Consider the following 22,035-nt stretch of genomic DNA (forward strand, 5'->3'; position numbering starts at 1 on the left):
AAGGTGGAGTTTGCAATGAGCCGAGATGGTGCCATTGCACTCCAGCCTGGGCAAAAAGCAAAAGTCCATCTTAAAAAAGTAAGTACATTTGTTAATTATCATGGACTATTCCTTGATTTTTTTTTTTTTTTTTGACCTCTGAACTTTTTATTGGCCTCTTGCTCCCCAAAGGGTACCCTGCTTCTGCTGGCTTAATGTCTCAGAACTTTGGTGTCACTGGTCTCAGACACCACTTTGCTATCCACTATCTGGTGGGTTGGTCTTTTGGACGGTTTGCATGGAGTGGCCGCCGTCCAGGGCATCACCAAGATTGAGGCCCTCGCTGTCTTCCAGCAGGCGGCGATAGGTGGCGATCTCAGCCTCCAGCTTGACTTTGATGTTCAGCAAGTTCTCGTACTCCTGGACCTTGCGCTGGCCCTCTGCCCAGGTCTGTGCCAGCTTCAACTCCAGGTGCAGCAGGATTCCATTGAGCTGCTCCATCTGCAGGGCATAGCGGGCCTCCACCTCCCTCAGGCTGTTCTCCAAGCTAGTCTTCAGATCTCTCATTGAGTCCAGGTTGATCTCCAAGCACTGGACTGTATGTCTCAGGTCCATGAGTGTCACCTCCGACCTTAGCAGACTGAGTGGTGACCACTGTGGTCCTCTCCTCAATCTGCTGAGACCAGTACTTGCCTAGCTTGTCTGGATTCCTCCGAGACAGCTCGTCCTATTGGGCTGATGTCTGCCATGATCTTGGGGAGGACTTGAGATTTGGGGGCATCTACCTCCACGGCCAACCCAGAGTTGGCAATCTGGACTTGCAGGTCTTTTACTTCCTCTTCGTGGTTCTTCTTCATGAGAAGCAGTTCCTCAAGAGCCCCCATCTCTGTCTCCAGCTGCAGCAGAGTGACATTGGTGTCATCAGTGACCTTGCGGAGCCCATGGACATTGCTCTCCACAGACTGGTGCATGGACAGCTCTGTCTCATACTTGACTCTAACGTCATCAGCAGCAAGACGGGCATTGTCGATCTGCAGAATGATGTGGACATTGTCCACAGTATTTGCAAAGATCTGAGCCCTCAGGTCCTTGATGGTCTTGAAGTAATGGCCCCAGTCTCTGACATGGGGTCCCTTCTCCAGATACTCCTGGATTTTGCTCTCCAGCCTCCAGTTCTCGGTCTCCAGGCTCCTCACTCTGTCCAGGTAGGCCAGCTGGTCGTTCAGGCTTTGCATGGTCTCCTTTTTGTTCTGGATGCCCCCCATTCCTGCCAAACCCCCAGCCATCCCTGTGGCCAGGCCCCCAGACCCCAAGCTGCACCAGAAACTGGTGGAACAGGACATGGAGATCCGGGAGCCTAAGCCCCTAGTGCCTGCATAGATGCTGGCCGTGCTGCTGACCGGCCGGGTGCCACAGCTGGGTGGCTGGACAGAGCCCAGGGACTGGTAGTTGGTGGAGAAGGTGGAGCAAGTGGTGAAGCTCATGCTGTCCAGGGAAGAGAGCAGGAGGACAGGACTCAGGCTTTGTCAATGACTACTCCTTAATTTTTACTTGTAATATACCTGCTCTTGTAAGATAAAGCAGGTAAGAAATTGAGAGGTGTGACATAGAAATGTTAAGATGTTTATTTTATAACGCTAAGCTACATTGTATGGTACACTACTACAATTCTAGTATTATCTGCCAAATTTAGTGTCCTATCACTTACCACTTTACCATCATTTACCACCAAATCCCACCAAATATGACACAGAGACAATTTGTTTAAGAAAAGTTTTATTAATGTGTTAATATTTCAGCAAAGTTATTGCAACGGGTTGAAAAGGCAGACACACTATTACAGGCTGTAAAGTAACAAATGAGTTTTACACAATTAAAATATTAAACATACTTACGGGATTTGCTGAATGACTAACAGACCCATAAAAGAAATTAAATCTGAAAGACGAAATCCAGTATTAGCACCTACAATAATCTCTGACAGTGAAACTTTTAATGGTTTCCCTCTTCTAATGTATTTTTAAACTCTCTCCCAAATACAGCACTCTCAAACCCCAAGGATAAACGAAAGGCATAAGCAGCCCCGATCCTAGGAATGTACAGCCAAAAGCAGAGCTACAGATAGGACTCAGACTTGAGAGTTCTACTGAGAAGTAACTTACTGTACTTGAGCCAATCATAAGATTTCTGTGCACTGAATACTGTATATGAGAAAATTCTGTGAGTCATAAGGTTTGCCGTAGGGATAGTTAAAAATTAGTAATATACAGTATTATTCCTATCAAATTTTTTTCCCATGTTATATTTATAACAAAACTATAATTAAAATATTTTTTATACCTGCTTATTCCATATCCAGGGACACAGCGGGAACACCTATGTGTTTGATGGTTTGGCATCCACTTTATTGTGCTTACTGATTTTTGTGATGAACAAGCAACACGCACCACATCTTTCCAACATTCAAGGTAATGCAACAATGACATCAAATTCTCCAAAGAAATAACTGGAAATTGCATTAAATACTGCTTTAATTAGGAATAATTGCTATAATAAAACAAATAACATTATACATAATTTTTTTCAAGGAGCTTCGGTTTGAGGAATTGAATAGTAGAAACAGATCTTAAGATTTGAGTCATGGTAAAACCGGCAATTCATTGAAATCTGGGAGATGCATTAGCAAAACGACAGCCACAGCCAACCCTCACCAAAATCCTGGAGAAAAGCATTTTATTAATTTAGGGCAACAAGATAGAACACTGGCGAAGATACGGCTTGTTGAGGTCTAAAGCCACCTGAGAAGCTGGCCCAAGGAATGAAGAGAACTAATGGTACGTACTGGTGGCAGATAATAAGCTTTGCACTGGGCTAACCAACTGCGTTTTATTAAATGGCTTTGAATAAAAAAAAGTGAAATGCTTCACTGTGTTTTCTCAGAAACTAATCAAAAGATTACAGAGTCCTACACAATTTGGAGACACAAAGTGGATGCTGAGCGACTAGAGGTCACCTCAGGTGTGGAATTTTAGAAAGTTGAGTCCTTGGAGTAAATGGCACCGTGGCTCTGGCAGCAGATAGAAAGGAATGATGCTCTGGAGAGGAGGTAGGGACACTCTGCGGTCGGCCAGTGGATACATGAGGGGCCCGGCTGGAAGTGGGATCTGTAATTAGAGGGAGAAGTAAAGGTTTGAGAGAGATGCTGAAAATAACTTGTAAAATCATTTTTCTTCCATCAACTGATATGAGCATATAACATGTGGTCTATGTTCTACTAACCCAGGATTTTATCTACTAAAATATCTTGGTACCATTTGTCTAAATGAGTCTACAACTCAATAGTCTACAAATCTAAGTCCTAGATATTCAGATCTCTGACCAAGCACATCACCACGAAGCCAGGCTGCCTTGACTGCTGTCTACTAGCTGTTCGTCCTTGGGCCAGCAACTTAAGTTCTCTCTGCCTCGGCTTCCTCATCTGAAAAACAGGGATAACAATATCTACCTCACAGGGTCATTGTGATGATTCAAATTAAGCATTCAGAATAGTGCTGGCACAGATGTGCCAACAAACATTAGCTGTTTTTATTATCACTAGTTGTGATGGAATAATCATGTATTCCATTTTATATAAAGATGGCAATTTTAATCCAGAGAGAAAACACCAGTGTATGTAACAATAAGAATGTGATAATAAAGATACATGCAAGATATTATAAAAATTAAGCTTAAAGAAAAGTATTTTTGTTTAAAGCTCCTTATAAAAATAAAGGCCATCCTCATGTTTGTGTAGTCTTTTGTTAAGTCACTAATTCCCACATATTACTTCAAATTGCAGACACCTTGCAGACTGAAGAAAAATGGAAGAATTGAATAAATTATGCTTAGAGTTTCCTCCCCTTCCCCAAGATCTCAGCCCACATTGCATCCTGGACCTTGGGAACACCTAACTCCAAAAATGAAATTGTATTGAACAAAAATATCTGCATTCATGAAAAATGGTATCCAGAAGTTATTAATGTAAATCTTTCCCATTTCAAAATTCTAGTTATTTGAATATTGATAGATTAGCCTCTGGTGTGCAATTGCTCAAACCCCATACATCAGAAAAACACATGATTACACAATAGCTGCAAAATGAGTCATGACAAATGGGCTGTGCCAAGTTATCGCAGCTGCAACTGATATACAAACCATGGCATGGAACAAAAGCCACACAGAAGGTCACTGGTTGTTTGAGAAGTATCAGTTTGAAAATTGTCCATGAGAAAGTGTATGGACAAGTAACACTAAGTGTTCCAAAACAAAGCCTTTTTAAGGAAACACAGCATACAGCAGAGGATGTCATGATTTAGATCTTTGGCTTTCAGGAATTCAGGTGACACATTCACTAGTGCTAAAGAAGGCAGCTCTGGAATGTTGCATGGCTTGCAGGATTGAACAAATCATACAGGATCAGACAAAATGTATTTTTTTTCTTTTTTTAAGCATTGAAAAAGAAGAGAAGGGGATAAACCTCTAGAATTATCTGATGAACTCTTCCCTTTCTCCATGTTCCTGCTGCTGCAAGTACTGAGAGGAAGTATGGTATAAAAGACATGGGTTTTATGGTCAATCAGACTTGGGTTCATATCCCAATACTCGTTAACCGTGTGATTGTGAGAACATCATTTAATCTATTTGTATCCGAGTTTGCTCATCTGTAAAATGGGGAAATACTTTGTAGGGTTTTTATGAGGTTCAGAAGTACCATTTATACAATACCAGGCACACAGTAGGTGCCCTCAAAATGGTAGCTGTTATTAATGTTGCCCTAGGAAGACGTATGTTGGCTTTGGTACATTCTGTATCTGTGCTGTCTATTACCTAGTGACAGATACCCGTAAGCACAGTCAACTAGAAAAGTGCAGCAGCAGAACACTTTCTGTAGGAAGACCACGTAACTGAAATTGGCAGAAATAGTGAAGTGCTACTTCCTGTCACTTAGAAGGCTATGCTAAAGTAGTTATGGATTCAACGTGACTCTGCCTACAGATTCTTATTCGTATTAATTTGTTTCTTACTCATTAAAGGGCAGTATCTGGATATTTAAGGACATTAACACTTTAAACAAAGGAATGAAATTTATGTTTCTACTCAGTAGGTAAGGTTTCTTCCACAGGGGTCTGAAGCCACTTAAATATAATAAATGAAATATTAAGAATCTCCCTACTCCCCTCTGAAATGTTCCCTTTGCTTATTAAAGCCATTTGTCATACAGGTAGACATCTCTGAGCTCGTTCTTATATGCAAAACCCACGTATTTATATGCCTATGATAGTTCTGAAATATTAAAACAAGCCAAGTAACTGCCATCCCCCATTCCCCCACCAAAGTAACAACAAAACCAGTCTGAACACAATACAGCAGGAAAAAAATCAGAATTAAATTCTCTATCACCAAACAGAACTTGGGCCGAATATACATTTTAAGTATCAAGCTAATACGGTGACTAGCTTAAGCTAACACAGCAAATATACCGCTATTTAACTGCGTGATTTAATGATTTATTTACCATGCGGGAAAGAATATTTATGCATCTTCTAAACTTGCAAAAATTGCATACAAGCCATATCATTTCATATTTACCTTTAATTCTACAGTTTATCTTCCACTGCTCATGCCTCTGTCTTCATAAATGGTAATTTCAATCTAAACAGCATGGCTGTTAAGAAAACACACTACAGGACACAACACATAAAGGGGACTTGGCAAGGTGAAGGGTGTGATCCGCAGACTTTGCTTTCAGTTTGCTTTGCTTATTTTTCAATTATTAAACTTTTTTCCTACTTAAGTGTGCTTTCTCCAATTTGCTGAATATTTTAAGAAATGTAATTACTTATAGTCCACCTATAGTTCCTTCCCAAACACTGATGATTTATGTTTTGAAAACAAAACAAATAAATTCTGAAAAGGATGCTTTATTTGTAGAACTAGGGAGTTCTTAACTGAGAATCCATGGAGGTAATGAATTCAGGGATTTAAAAATACCCTGAAATTATATGAAAACTTTTTTCTTGGGAAAGGGTTCATGACCCCTGAAAGTTTAAGAACTATTGTTGCAGAGTATAATAAAACTGCTGAAATTATTATCAGCTGGAAGGCCTGGGCTTATGTGACCTAGGTTTTTAAAAAAATTTATTTACCCATTGCTCCAGTTATCAAGCTAAATTAGTTTTTTGCAATTGTATTTACCAAATTCACTTAGTGATTTTCAAAGCTTATTGCCTCTAAAAATATGCACAGTATGTCAAAGGTAATGAAATTATACATCTGGCAGCTGTAACTGATTTCAACTAGTCAGATGAACCCATGAAACTGCAATTCATTTGGATGACAAGTCTCACCACACATTATGAGTTTATCCATTTCAAAGGGGCTTCAGATTCAGGGTTTCTGCAGCTGAAATGCATTACTCAAACCACCCCCGTTATTACTACAAGATGCCCTCAGAACCACCAGGAAAGATGGTGACCAGAATAGTAAACAAACCACAGAGACCTGCACCATGCAATGGAAGGAGGGACATACTTTAAAATAAAAAATGTTGGAGACAGGGGATTTACAGTAGGTATGCAATTCACACAGAAACTACCTAGGGCAAATACAGGATGGGAGTTAAATTCTCTTTAGCCGATGCCAAACAATATCAACATTTTCTTGTTATAAATATTTAGACTTTCTGATCCGAACCAAAAAGATACAACTCGCAGTCCTCGCTCAATGGGGTCTGTCAGGAGGAGGCCTTGTGGAGCATAGATCTTCTCATTCTGCTCTTGAATGTATTTGGAGACTTTCTTCAAAACCTGACAAAAAGAAACACCACAGCTTTTTACAAACTTTGTCAGATTTCCCTTTAAGTGTTAGTGAGATCTCAAAATATTCAGGCAGTGGGAATTCGTTTTCAAGGCAAGTCACACAGATATTCACATGGTGGAATACAGCTGTGATTACTTGGCTCACAGGAGTTGCATATGACATATAGCAAAGTGTGAGGGACTCTTCCAGTCAAAAATATCTTCAACGCAATGCAAATAAATGCAAAAGCATACAATGGCACGGTGAGAACCAACCCCCTCCTTCCTACTTCCCAGTCACTTCAATCCTGCATGTGGAGAAACACACAGATGGCTATATACACAATGGCTGCTCATGCTTCTCTTTTCCTATTCATAAAATGCTGTTAATGTGACATCTTCTAAAATCAAGGACAGTTCTTGGCCTTGACTTTTACAAAACTTAAAGGACTGCTTCTCTCCTTTGTACATGTTCATCAATTTAAAGTAATGATAAAAGGCTGGCTTATAACAAAAGGAAGACCCATTATTTCAAAACTAAAAAGTTTATTTCCTTTGTACAGCATGTGGGCATTAGCTGCCAGGGAGTTTCTGATAAATACAAGTGTCTTATGTCATTTCCATGACTGCATGTAGTGCTCTTCTGCAGTTTGCTCATTTCCTAGACAGGAACCTCAATTTATAAGTTTAGTATTAAGCTTGTAAAAGTCAAAGCAAATGTAGACAAAAACCAGATAGGATACAAAGGAACTTCTGGAAATTGCCAAATCTCCAGCTTTAATAAGGGCAATTCTGAGACAGATAAGCTAGAAGAAAATAAATCTTAATAGCTACATCCAAAATCAAAGAGTTACATGTTTTATTTCAGGCTCGAAGTCATCATAACTTTTTTCTGGCTCTAATGTTCAAAGAGGCTTTGATCCAGTTCTTCAAATTACTATGTATTTCCTTAAATTCACACTATTAGCAAATGATAAAGTCACAAATGTGATCACAACTTAAAGGGAAAAAAGAACTGTATGAAAATAAAGTTGGAAATTAAGCAATGATTTAAGTGTGCCTTATATAACGTACAGACCAAACTAACAAATTAGGATGTCACAATTTAGATGCTTTGGTATACACTGATTTAGAATTTAAAACTCTACCTGTTTAATATAAAGAATTTTCTAATTGAAGAAAACTAAACAGTTTATTCAAGTTTTTTGGGGGGATAAAAAAATCTCATCTCATGTTTTATGCTTCTTTAAAAGAGCGTAAGATTATTAAAAGAGCAATCTGCATGGTTCTTATGTAATAAATTAGGAGTACTATTTCTAAAGAAAAGATTTGTTTTTTTCATCTAATTACCTGAAGCAATGCATGTATCATTCTCCTATTTTCAGCACTCAAAAGAATTTGAGCTGTGCTTGGTCTTTATGAGCAAAAAAATCCCTTAGGCACTATCTTCACATCAGAGTTTGTCAATCATCCTAAAATAATGAATAGAAGGAAGTAGCCCATAAAGGTGCCCAACTAAGGCCTCTCAATCTTCTCTCCAATTTCCTTCTCAGCTCACCTGCCAGAATTGGAAACTGGAGACTCAGTCTCCCTTCACGCCAGTCCATTAATACTAAGGAAGACACTCAGAAAAATGCCTGCATGGCTGGTTTCAAAGAAAGGATTCCTTCAGAACAGCTTTCCGTCTCCTTTCTCTGAGTACAGGTTACGAGCAAAGAAACAGCAACAGCATTCTTTTATTTGGTTCAAGTATCACTTTGTTGGGCAAGTTTTCTGTTTTTTTTTTTTTTTTTTTTAATAAACTTTAGTAACATTGATATGCACTTGGGTATCAGTTCAGAAAGAAAACAATCAGTTTTCCTTTTTGTATAAGCTCTAAATCTTCTTATACTATTGTGGTGAAGGCAACACTCTCCTAAACAAGATGCTTTAAAACTCTTAGTCTCAAAATAAAAATAAAATAAAAATTAAAACAAACAAACGATAAAAGTCTTAGTCTCTTTAATAGCGGAAAAGCATTAATATGTGTAAACTCATACCACAATCTCAGAAAGGACAAAGCGCCATTCTCACCCCCAAGAAATCATATGTTGACATTTTATTCACACTTTATTATTTTTGGTAAATCAATGTCAAAGTAAACCATAATATTTAACAAAGTTATCTGTCACTCTCAAATCCTCAACAAAACTTCAATTTGTATAATATTTACAAAGTGAAACACAATCAAATCTTGGAAAAAACTACTGTCTTCCCTGAGGATATTCAACTGGAGAAAGCCTTCCAGCCCTTCAAGAAAAATAGCCTGATTGAGGCTAAGTAACACCACATCTTACTGTTTTCAGAACATATCCAAGTTCTCTCCTGTGTTCCTTCTAGACATTCTGCACATGGGCAGAAGGGATGTTTTCTAGTTCATGAACAAGGCAGAGAGATACTGAGAGGAGAACGTTCCACGAGCCCATTTGTTCCCTAATTATCATGGGTAGCAACAATAGAGAAATAACACTGAAGTCTTTATCTTCATTTTAAATCAATAAATAGCACATTATAGGGAAAAATGCATGATTGTTCTAGTGAGTTTTAAAAGGCCTATTTACAATTTCAAAACATTTAACACACATGACAAAGTATAAGCACTGTTATATTTGGCTTACTGTTTGTAGACTAGGAATTTCGGTGTTTAAAACAATAGAGACTAAATGACTCAACCCCGTCCTTTCGTAAGTAGAAAATAATAGCACAAAAATTCCTGAGAGACAAACTGGGAAAGGGAGAGGGCAACTGTGCTTACATTTTAATCATTTTATCAAAACACAAATACACACTTCTATTAAAAGTATAGGTATATCATATCTTAACTATGATCATTCCAGTTATTAATTTTGCACAATCTAGTTATCCGTGTTCACTTTCTACAAAATATCACCTATTTTTAAAATGTGGCCATGCCTTAAATTTGGTTTCTGGATTGATTTTACTTGGTCTTTACTTGCTTTATAATATTTGCTTTATAAAAAGAAAAGGGCCTTGCTTAGACCTATAAAATAGGACCTTACACAATGTCTACAAATCCAAGCTAAAACACATATTGGGATCAACCAATTTCCATTCAATTTCTGGTATCAAGGACCATCTTCCAAGATTTCATAATTGGAAGGATTTTAATTGAGAGCTAAGTATTTTCAGCACCCAAATAAACTAGCAGCTGACTAAAAGATCACTTATACTTGAAAATAAAAAATCATATGTGAGTTCACAAATATCTGATTAAAACTTACATAGGTAACTTCATTAAAATCTATCTTGGCTGGCCACAGTGGCTCATGCCTGTAGCCCTAGCACTTTGGGAGGACGAGATGGGAGGATCACTTGAGGCCAGGAGTGCAAAACCAGCCTAGCCAACATAGTGAGACCCCATCTCTAGTTTTTTTTTTTTTTTTTTAAAAGTAATAAAGGCTGGGTGCTGGGTATAGTGGCTCACGCCTGCAATCTTAGAACTTTGGGGGGCCAACGCAGGTGGATTACTTGAGGCCAGGAGTTCGAGACCAGCCTGGTCAACGTGGTGAAACTTCATCTCTACTGGCACAAGAATCACTTGAACCCAGGAGGTGGAGGAGTGGGATCGCACCACTGCATTCCAGCCCGGGCGACAGAGTGAGACTCTGTCTCAATAATAAAAAAAAAAGAAAAAAGAAAAAAAATCGACCTCAAGAAAACACTGTTTATTAAGCACTAACCACATGTGAAGAAAATTATGAATTCTAATATCCATTTTACAGTTGAGAGAATTCAGAGAGATTAATTTGTCCAAGATCTCATAATTCGTATAAACTGACTAGCACCCAATTACCAATTTCTTTTTACAAATGACATCAGTACTTCTATTTCAGCAAATATACTTTGACAAATACAATTAAAATTTTATCAACAAATGTAATGACAACTCAAGCCTTTTAATATTTCACTAAGCATGAATAAAATACTCAAGAGATGTGCTTCTACCTTAAATTAGCAATATTACGGACTTCTGTAAATAGCCATTCCGGATGATAAAGTTTCTACCCATATGAATTCAGCTTTACCCAACCCTCCTACATTCATGCTGACTATCAACATATCCCTTGGAGCTGGTCACCTCTTTGCACCTCCCCTGCTCCCTTCCTAGTCCAGGCTATCTCACTCTTGCCTGGACTTCTGTGGAGCTTCCTCACTTGTTTCCCTACTTCTATTCTTATGCCTTTTTTCCACAAAGCAAAGAGATCTCTTTAAAATGAAAATCTTGCTGGGCACAGCAGCTCATCCCTTTAATCCCAATACTCTGAGAGGCTGAGGTGGGAGGATCGCTTGAGCCCAGGAGTTCGAGACCAGTGTGGACAACACAGTGAGACCCTGTTTCTATTACAAAAATAAATAAAATGAAAATCTGATCACATCACTCTCTTAATACTTTGAGTAGCTTCCCACTTGCACTAAAAATAAAATCTATACTTCGTTCCATGAACTAGGCACTCCAAGCTACAGCTCCTGCTTACCTCTCCAAATCCACCTCCCATCATTCTCTGCCCCTCCTCTCCTGTGCATCACCTTCTCTCAGTTCTCAGGGTCCATCAAGCTCTCTGGGCCTTTGTGTATGTTCATCTTTCTGCCTTAATGCCCCAGGCTTTTCATCCTTCATGCAACAGCTTAAATGTCACCACCTCAGAGGCCTCTTTTGACCATACACCCTGGATTAGGTCCTGCCTATTATTTTCTACCACAGGCCAGTTTGTTTCCTTTAAGGCACTTATCATAATGTGTAATTTTGTTGTCTTTGTTTCCTTGTTATTATCAGCTGTCACCACTTAATTATGAACTCCACAAGGTCAGCAACCATGTTTGTCCTGTTCGGTTATGTGCCAGCACTTTGCTTAGCACATAGTAGGCTTTCCAATAGTTACTGAGCAAACAAATCCCCTGAGCCTTCACTCACTGAAAGTATTAGAGAGGAGATACACTGAAACAGACTGAAAGCTGACACTGAGCCTTGATAATTTCTGATTTTGAAAGTTAAACAGGAATGAAAGCTTCTCTCTGTGGTATTGATATGGAAGGGAAGAGCATGGTCCCTTTAAAAGGACACAGAAGCAGGCAGGTAGGGAAGTGCTGGGTGGAGAAGGGCGTGGTCCCTGGCTAGCACTCCACCTCCAGGCCTGTGCCCAGTAGGTGAAGACAGGCATTTTTGTTTTCCTGCCCAAAAGCTGCAAGTCCACCCTGGCCTGCCACGCCCCCATCCTGTGCCTATAAAAGCCCTGAGACCCTAGTAGGCAGGCAAACAGGCGGCTGGATGTCGAGAGGTGAACATTAGTGGAGGAACACACAGGTGGCTGGATGTCGAGAGGAACACACTGGCGTAGGAGCACACTGGCACGCCGGTAGGCCATCAATTGGCAGAATCATGCAGAGTTTGGCCAGGATGGTTGGAGAAGAGTTCGGTCGTTGAGCAGCCTGACTCCAGGGGAAAACCATCTCCCTTCTGGCTCCCCCATTTGCTGAGAGCTACTTCCACTCAACAAAACCTTGCACTCATTCTCCAAGCCCACATGTGATCCGACTCTTCTGGTACACCAAGGCAAGAACTCTGGGATACAGAAAGCCCTCTGGCCTTGCGATAAGGCAGGGGTCTAACTGAGTTAACACAAGCCGCCTATGGACAGCTAAACTAAAAGAGCACCCTGTAACATATGCTCACTGGGGCTTCAGGAGCTGTAAAACATTCACCCCTAGACACTGCCGTGGGGTTGGAGCCCCACAGCCTGCCCATCTGTATGCACCCCTAGAGGTTTGAGCAGCAGGGTACTGAAGAAGCAAGTCACACCCCATCGCACACCCTGCGAGGGGGACAAGAGAACTTTTCCTGTTTCAACATGGGGAAGGATATAAATAACTATACTTAAATAGACCTGTTTATATGAGATGGAATTATAGTAACAGGATGGTAATGAAGAATACAACAGCATTTTCAGCCAACAGCTCCAAAAACTTTAGCTGCAACTATATGCACTCTCCACTACATGGAGTGTAAGACATTTCTATCAGATGGGGTATGATATATTCTTATAGCATTTCGTTTTCTGAGCACTGTCAGAATTTAGTGATATACCAGGGCTTACCGTGATTAATTTACAGTCATTTATTTAACATATATTCAATGAGTGCCTGATATACCCAAGGCATGGTGTCAGGCATAAAGAGGGATACAAAATGGTTAAGGCATTGTCCTCAAGAAAAATACATACTTGAAAGGCAAATAAGACAAGAACATAAACTGCTACATTCCAAAGAAGAGTGAGGCAAGTGCCATAAAACAGATACAAATAAAATGTAGGGACACAAGAGAAGAGAAAGAATTCTGACTAAAATAGAGAAAAAGTTAGATGAAAGTGACACCCGGCCGGGCGCGGTGGCTCAAGCCTGTAATCCCAGCACTTTGGGAGGCCGAGACGGGTGGATCACGAGGTCAGGAGATCGAGACCATCCTTGCTAACACGGTGAAACCCCGTCTCCACTAAAAAATACAAAAAAACTAGCCGGGCGAAGTGGCGGGCGCCTGTAGTCCCAGCTACTCGGGAGGCTGAGGCGGGAGAATGGCGTGAACCTGGGAGGCGGAGCCTGGGCGACAGAGCAAGACTCCGTCTCAAAAAAAAAAAAAAAAAAAAAAAAAAAAAAAAAAAAAAAAAAAAGAAAGTGACACCCAAGGGACTGGTGGGATTTGAACCTGGGAAGATAGCATTCCAGGTGGAGAACCACAGTGGGTATGTTTGCTGACCAGTGAGGGATGGAGTTTGGCTGAGGGAGAAAGTGAAGGAAGGAATGGGAGGCAGCGCTGGAAAGGTAAGCTGCGGTCAGCTTGAGCAGGGCCTTGAACTTTACTCAGTGGTAAAACATGGGAAGCCAGGGAAGGTCTCTGACTTGGCAGAAGTAGTAAGGGAAGTAAATCTGTGTTTTATAAAAACAGCAGCAGATAATTTAGAAAAGCAAAAGGAGGGAAGAAATGAGACAAGTCACACTATTTCAATAGTCTAGGAGAGACAGAATAAGGGCATAACCTAGGATAGTGGCAGAGGAAATCACAAAAAGTGAATGACTGTGAAAATGAAAGATATTTCAGTCTTTGAAAACAGATTAATTTTTCCCTCTTCTTCATCCCTCATGCCCAAAGATAGTATTGAAAAGACAGGGGTGCTACTGACAAAATGGGGAGGTGGGAGGTTTGACTTCTGGTCATCTTAAGTTGGGAAATAAGCAATTCAGGAGCTAGCAGCCAACTGGAAAGAGAAGGTAAGAACTCAGGTGGGAGAAGAGAGTGACATTTAGGGAAATAAAGTAAAAACATTCCCAGAAAGCTGAGTAGGAAGAGAACATAAAGATTTTCTACATTCTTCTTAAGTGTAGGCCAGTCTGAACATTGACACGTCAACTGCAAGTGGACATACCAACTGTAACCTGTTTTGAAAGACTCAGGACTATGTGCCTCTGTACATCGGAACACAATTTGAATGATAAATGCCCCTAAATATTTTACGGCAACTATCACCATGTAAGCATCCATGTGTAATAAGCTTGCCTTCTTCATGATTTTAAGAGATTTTTGTGAAAACAAAAGTAGCGTTACCTTCTCATAATGAGTTTCCATGCATAGGAAGATGGTATATGCTGTTAAACAAGCCAAACAACCTTCGAGATATGATTGGCCGCCAAGCTTCTCTGCTTCTGCATAAAGGTTATTTAGAGTTCGAACTGTTTCTTCAAACTGCTGCCTATCAATCTGTAGAGAAGAAAAGAATTTAAAAATAAGTTTTGGAAAAAAAAAATCAACTTACTAATGCATGCTATCAATAATGTATCTTGTTTTGTCACCATTCTTAGCCACTAGTTGACAATTTTTTTGGTGATTAAATCTGGGCCTAAGTTACCAAAACTGCTTAGGTTGTCTAATTTTATCCCTCTATAAATACTGGATAGCTTCAAGGCTCAATAAGGTACTTCTTTATTCTTTCTACTAAATTTCAAGTAACTCTAGACTTTGTTCCTCTTTCCATTCATTTAGATTCACATTTACTGAGCACCTACTATCAGATACTATGAAAAACCTCAAGATACAGCACTGTCTCAATCTTCAAGAGTTTCATTATGCAAGCAGAGCAGGTATGTAAACATAAAAATGCAAAAAGCTGGCCGGGCGCGGTGGCTCACACCTGTAATCCCAGCACCTTGGGAGGCCGAGGCATGCAGATCACGAGGTCAGGAGATCAAGACCATCCTGGCTAACATGGTGAAACCCTGTCTCTACTAAAAATACAAAAAAAATTAGTCGGCCGTGGTGGCGGGTGCCTGTAGTCCCAGCTACTGGGGAGGCTGAGGCAAGAGAATGGCATGAACCTGGGAGGCGGAGCTTGCAGTGAGCTGAGATCGCGCCACTGCACTCCAGCCTGGGCGACAGAGCGGGACTCCGTCTCAAAGAAAAAAAAAAATGCAGTAAGCTGACAGGGTACTATCATATAGGCAAATATAAAGTCTAGTGGGGCACAAAAGCAAGGAGATATTCCCTTTATCTGGGAAGGGCAGGTAATCTTAAATTGAGTAAGTAAACACTGGAATTTACTAGGCAAGAAAAAAGTGACATTTTAGCAGAAGGATCAAAAGGCGTAGGTTCTATATTCTGTTTACTCAGTCTATCTCTTTTGAAGCAATTCTCTTGTTACTAAATAAGGTAAAATTTGTTAAGGTAAAATCTCAAGCTAATACACAATTTTTCACATCAAGTCATTCATTCTTATTACCTCTCTCTATTTGGTGACACCATTATCTTAAATTTACACTAATACTACTACAGGTTGAGCATCCCTGATTTAAATTCTGAAGTCAGAAAGGCTCCAAAATCTGAAACTTTTGAGCACTGGCATGACACCACAAGTGGAAAATTCCACACCTGACCTCATGTGAGGGGTCACAGTCAAAATGCAGGTGCACAACACATAGTTTATTCAGTGTCCCCAAGGGAAAAAGACCCTTCCAGCCCCCGTCAGCTGCCATGTACCTTTTCCATGCACAGCCAGATTCTCCCATGCAAGCACGCTCACAAAAGGTGGTAAGATGGTTCAGTGTACACACACTTTGTCTCATAAAGTCATTTAAAATATTGTATAAAATTACCTTCAGGTTATACGTATAATAAGGTGGATATAAAACATAATGAATTTCATGTTCACACTTGGATCCCAACCCCAAGATATCTCATTAGTATAAACAAATATTTCAAAATCTAAAAAAACCCCCAAATCTGAAATACTTCTGGTTCTACATATTTCACATAAGAAAGAACCTGTACTGTCATCCATCGTTTCACTCCATCATCTGCTTTTACTTTATTCTCCCAATATTACTTTACTGTCTTCTAATAGTACTTTGTATAACAGATTTCAAATTTTGCTACTTCATCCTAGGATTTTCAAGGCCCATTAGGAGAGCATTCATCCAATACTGCCATTATCTGTCTGTACTCTAGGCCTTCTCTCGCATAAGGATTCCCTTATTTCTAAAATTAGTAAATACTTACATATGAATTCTCTCTTTTATGAAGTCTTTATTTAAAGACTTTTTTTGTTTGGCTTTTTTTTTTTTTCCTTTCCTGGTCTCTGCGAACCTATTAAGTCTTGCTTTATAATAGAAATAGACTCAGAAAAAAAAAATTAGGCTAGAGATGAAACCTCATCTCTACTAAAAATACAAAAATTAGTAGGGAATGGTGGTGCACGCCTGTAATCCCAGCTACTCGGGAGGCTGAGGCACGAGAATCACTTGATCCTGGCACCAGAGGTTACAGTAAGCCAAGACTGCGCCACTGTACTCCAGCCTGCGTGACAGAGTGAAACTGTCTCAAAAAAAAAAAAAAAAAAAAAAAAAAAAAAAAGATTGGCTAGGGTACACAATCTAGTACCCTAGACTGAGCTAGTGGCATGATGGCTCATGCCTATAATCCCAGCATTTGGGAGGCTGAGGTGGGTGGATCACTTGAGCTCAGGAGTTTGAGACCAGCATGGGCAACATGGTGAAACTCTGTCTCTACTAAAAATGCAAAAATTAGCCAGGCGTGGTGGCGCATGCCCATAGTCCCAGCTACTCAGGAGGCTGAGGTGGGAGGATTGCTGGAGCCTGGGAAGTGGAGGTTGCAGTGAACCGAGATCTCACCACGGCACTCCAGTCTGGGTGACAGAGTGAGACTCTGTCTCAAAAAGAGAAAAAAAAAAATCCTCAACATACAGTATGAGCCCTACTATTCCCAAGAACATAATCTTTTTTTTTTTTTGAGACAGAGTCTCACTGTGTCACCCAGGCTGGAGTACAGTGGCACAATTTTGGCTCACTGTAACCTCTGGTGCCAGGATCAAGTGATTCTCGTGCCTCAGCCTCCCGAGTAGCTGGGATTACAGGCGTGCACCACCATTCCCTACTAATTTTTGTATTTTTAGTAGAGACGAGGTTTCACCATGTTGGCCAGGCTGGTCTCAGACTCCTGGCCTCATGTGATCCACCCCCCTGTCCTCCCAAAGTGCTGGGATTACAGGCATGAGCCACCTGCACCTGGCCCCAAGAACATCATCTTTCAAAGTGTAAAAAATTCATGACCATCCTTAAGCTATGACAATTCTTTAAGTTAGAAGCAGTTGTTGTCATTGTTTTGTCCACTGTGTGGAAAATGTGAGGAGTCAATGAGCTAGTGGCATGCATGAATTTAATGTAACCTTTAAAGTGGTGTTGGCTCGACCCATTTTTCAAAAGGAGTTAAATTTCCAGGAATATTAGAGATTTGGACAAAGGCTAGGTGGGTCAAGACGGCCTTTAAGCGCAGGGGCAGTGTTTCTTCACTGAGCTACCCCTTGAAGATGTGGTGTCAAGGCTGGTCATCTGGGAAACTGTCAGAGTTCTCATTCACGAAAACAGACTGAGAAGAGCTCAGCAAACAAAAATGGTAAGCTGTTATGTTCACCTAATTATGCCTTCAGTTTGTCTACCGATAAGTCCACAAAAGTCTAAATAATTCCAATCACATTTGATGTGCTTATAAGTCATTGAATTATTTATGTTTCTTTACAATACAATTCAAAACCATGGGATTCAACCCAGAAACATCTTATTTCTTTCATATTAGAATTACTATTTATCCAGGAAACCCTAATTATTATTATTTTTTAAGTTTAGAGACAGAGTATCGCTATCTTGCCCAGACTGGTCTTGAACTCCTGGCCCCAAATGATGCTCCTACCTCAACCTCCAGAGCAACTGGGATTACTTGGGTGCAAACCATCATGCCCAGCCAGAAACACTAATTCTTATGCGTTATTCTGAGACTACAATGCCTTATAGGATAGAGGTAAATCATATGTCAGTTAAACAAATAAAAAAAAAAAAAGGTTAATAAAAAAATTTAAAAAAAGGATAAACGGTTAAAGTAAATGGCAACACATTTTTGAAAGGTTATTTTAAAAAAGGGAAATAAAGGGTAAAAATCACAGAAGGCATCAGTAAAGGCAAACAACAAACTTCACAAGAAAGGGCTCAAGAGAACAAATGTTGGCATTTGTATCTCACTACCTTTAGGTTATGAAAAACAGTGGCCAGTGTTCTCCCTTAGGTTCCTGGACACTGATACAGGAGCTCTATCAAAATTTAGATATATGAGAAGTCAGAGCCAAATAAAATTTGGACCCACAAACATCAAAAGTCAGAATGGAAAGAGAAATCAGGCTCATTTTCTCAGAATTTTTGTTTCGTGTTGAACTACATAGTAGAAAGCATGGTGAAGCCTGCAGTGATCACGTATCAAGGGTGGCAGGTCAATGGTAATTACTAACCAGAAGGGGAGACATATTTTTAAAGGGAAATAAGGGAACAAATGCCTCAATTACAGTTCACTCATTCTTCTACCCAGACCAAGGGTAACTAAGGTATCTGTATTTTGGCTAATGAGAATAAAGCTTCCTTTAAGGAACTGTTCTGGCAACAAATCGCTTAAGCATCAAAGTAGTACATTCTAAAAGCCAGCAGAGAAAATGAACTTGTTAACAGACAGAACCTATCCTACTCCCAAATTAAAGGGCACAAATGTGTGTGTATTTTTTAAAAAATGCTTTAAAATAACACAGAACACTTGCATATTAGTCTCTTTCTCTATTACGTTGCCAAGTGTGATGTTCTCACAAAAAGAAAATCAGCTCCAACGGCAGAGCAATCAGTAAAATTTCTAGGGTAAGTAGTAGAGAAACAGAAACCTTTCAATTTTTCATCAAAGCAAGGAAAGTTTAAACCTGTAATTTAAATTTAATCTCAACACACACACACACACACACCCATACACACACAATCAAAGCTTTTCTAGTGGTTTAAAGCATAAGCTAGTGTTTTAACCCAAACATTTAAAAAGAAAAAAGAAATTCACAGGCACAATTGAATAGTGCCATGTAACATTCCATATAGTACTCAGTACCACAGGCAGCTCTGGGCTACACAGAGTCAAAGAGGTAAAAGGACTCCAGAATTTAGAAACATCAATTTCCTGAGAAGAATCAGTGGAGCACTGTAACTACATTGTGCTTTTGTACTTAGGTTACAAAATAAAGGCTCTGCCACACACAGAGTGGAAGGCTAATGTCTGATTCTGCGTACACACATTTGCTCAAATATGAGGTGTAAGTGTTGCTTTAAAACCTTAAAGCAAAGGAATCTTTAATGTCCAAATAATGGCGGTAAAAAAAGAATACTTTATATTCTGATTTTGAAGTACATAAAATTGTATGTCATAATCTCCATGAGAGGCTTAAAAATAAAACATTTGATTGATTCCATGTAAACCTTTTTATTTTATTTATTTTTTGAGACAGAGTCTTGCTCTGTCGCCCAGGCTGGAGTACAATGGCATGATCTCGGCTCACTACAACCTCCGCCTCCCAGGTTCCAGAAATTCTTCGACTTCAGCCTCCTGAGTAGCTGGGATTACAGGTGCCCGCCACCACACCTGACTAATTTTTGTATTTTTAGTAGAGATTGGGTTTCACCATGTTGGCCAAGCTGGTCTTGAATTCCCCACCTCAAGTGATGCACCCGCCACGGCCTCCCAGAGTGCTGGGATTACAGGCGTGAGCCACCGCGCCCAGCCTGATTCCATGTAAATCTTAACATGTAAAACACATCAGCTGTGATGTTAAATTATTTTAAAACAACATTCAGTAGCTCTAACCAACTGGCCACTTGCTGAATTTCTAGCTCTTCTAACCACTGTGGATAGTTCCACCTACTGTCACGCTGAGTTAACTCATAACATAGTTGACAAGATACTGCAGCATTTAAATGGCATTTCAGAAACAAGTCACCTCACCATCTTTTAAAGGCATATTTGATCAATTTGCAATTCAAGAAACATATTTGGGCCACTAACCTGCCCATGGTTATGTCAAACTGAAGGAAACTATAATGGATCATTGTTGATTTCCCAACCATGGCAATCAGACAGTGCAACCCACCTCACTGTAAACTGTCTGTAAATAACTGCTACACATTTCTCTACACAGACTCATCCACACCTACTTATCCCATGACCAGCATCCCTCAGTCCCATACCCAACGAATGCCTAATCACCTCTCAGGCCCTCGCCCTCCCTGTCACAGAGGAGGGAGCCACAAAACCTGCTTCCAGCTAACCAGAAATTGATCCCTGAACAGGAAACACAATCTACATGACATGGGTCAAGTCCAAAAGAATCTTTGGTTGAGTGTACATATGTGGGCACACAAAAACACAGGCAGGCAAGCACATACTCCATTACCTCTACAAGATACAATGGTTTTTTAAAAAAACGTTTGCTAAGTCTGAAGGAGAAGCAAATTCCATTCTTACATTTTTGCATGCAATGTTACCCAAAGGACCTACATCCTGATGGCCATTTTGATATGCAAGACAAAACACGTGGCTCCCAGTGAATGTGATAAGTTTAAGGCCTTGTTCTGAGATATTTTCCTGTCCAGGCCTATCTAACGCTCTACGTCTTTAAGGTTCCAAGAAAGCCTAAACGCACCGCCTGGCAATGCACCTAATAAACCCTTTCAGTCAAACAGTGCGGCCAGCACAGAGGCAGCAAACACCAGTTATGAGAATGATGATGATTTATCTTGCGCGGAGAGGTAGGAAGATATAGCTTAAAACCTGGTGGCTGAGGTGGCCTGGAGCCTCAGGAATTGGCTCCTCAACGCTGCCGACAATTACCCGGGGTGGGGATTTGAGGGAGTGCAGCAGGGGAAGACTGCTGGATCCAGATTCCCGGCACCGGGCAACAAAGTTCCATAAGGTCGTCAACCCCGGCGATCGGCGTATATTATTCTTGCTCCTCCAAACACCTGTCTTGCTTAGTGGCTCTCTTCTTACACCTTTGGCCAAGGCCCCTTCTGTGCCTGGCCCTCCCCAGAACTGCTGGATCCTCAACGGCCCGGTTGTCGCCCACACCCCTCCCGTCCCCGGTGAGTCTCTCTCCCTCGCCAGAGCAGGCGTGGGGAGCCAGGTTGCGTACCCGGTTCTCCAGCTCCGCAGGGAACTTGGTCTGGAACTGGCAGCGTGTGCCACTGCTGTAGTCTCGCTGAATGAACACCTTTCCGGACACCGGCGCCTGCTGCGGCCTCATGGCGAGGACTGGACACCCCGCGCTGCGGGGTCGGGGGAACACCAACCGCGGGTCAGAGCCCCGGCCTGGACCCGGGACTCCGACCCGCCAGTCCCTCGCCCCCACTCGCCGCCCAAAACAGCCCAAGGCCTCCTCTGCCCCGCTCCCCTTCACCCATGCTGTCACCGCGGGCCTTAGCTGCCGCCTGGCCCAGGCCCCGCGCCCCCCAACAACCCGGTTCGGCCCGGGAAACAAACCCGCCTCCTCTGCCCTCCAGCTGCTGTCGCACCGCCTTCGCCGTCACTTACGTCCTGCCGCAAAAAGCCTCTTCCCCGCCCCTCAGCTCGGCCTCCTACCTCAAGTCTGGGACCCACCCTCTCCTCTGGCCGTAAAGCCACCCTGCCGAGGCTGCGCGCTGCGGGGCTGGGCCGAGGAAGGGAAACGCTGTGGGCGGGGCCAGGGCCGACCCCGCCTTCCGCCCTCGGAGATTGTTTCCGGAAGGAGAGAGGCGGGGCGAGCTGTGAGGCTGC

The 22,035-nt window shown here is 41.2% G+C and overlaps 1 protein-coding gene and 1 pseudogene across 1 annotated transcript; both read right to left on the minus strand.

Annotated features, from left to right (window-relative positions):
- LOC126960704 (keratin, type I cytoskeletal 18-like) lies at window positions 1-1,505 on the minus strand (annotated as a pseudogene).
- Window positions 1,506-1,738: 233 nt separating this feature from the next.
- On the minus strand, window positions 1,739-21,798 carry GOLGA7 (golgin A7). Its single transcript, XM_050800455.1, has 5 exons — window positions 21,416-21,798; window positions 14,470-14,622; window positions 6,723-6,824; window positions 5,608-5,670; window positions 1,739-3,143 (listed from the first exon to the last, which is right to left on the minus strand). The coding sequence occupies exons 1-4, from the start codon at window positions 21,524-21,526 to the stop codon at window positions 5,623-5,625; spliced, it is 414 nt and encodes a 137-aa protein (XP_050656412.1). The 5' UTR covers window positions 21,527-21,798; the 3' UTR covers window positions 1,739-3,143; window positions 5,608-5,622.
- Window positions 21,799-22,035: the final 237 nt, after the last annotated feature.

Source organism: Macaca thibetana, chromosome 8 (assembly GCF_024542745.1).
Source record: "Macaca thibetana thibetana isolate TM-01 chromosome 8, ASM2454274v1, whole genome shotgun sequence".
NCBI lineage: Eukaryota > Metazoa > Chordata > Mammalia > Primates > Cercopithecidae > Macaca > Macaca thibetana.

Coding starts and splice junctions, on each gene's coding strand:
- GOLGA7 (XM_050800455.1), bottom strand. CDS start 21,526: ATGAGGCCGCAGCAGGCGCCGGTGTCCGGAAAGGTGTTCATTCAGCGA. Junction 14,623..21,415: donor CTGCGGAGCTGGAGAACCGG/GTACGCAACCTG, acceptor TCTTCTCTACAG/ATTGATAGGCAGCAGTTTGA. Junction 5,671..6,722: donor TTGAGCGAGGACTGCGAGTT/GTATCTTTTTGG, acceptor CATGCTGTTTAG/ATTGAAATTACCATTTATGA.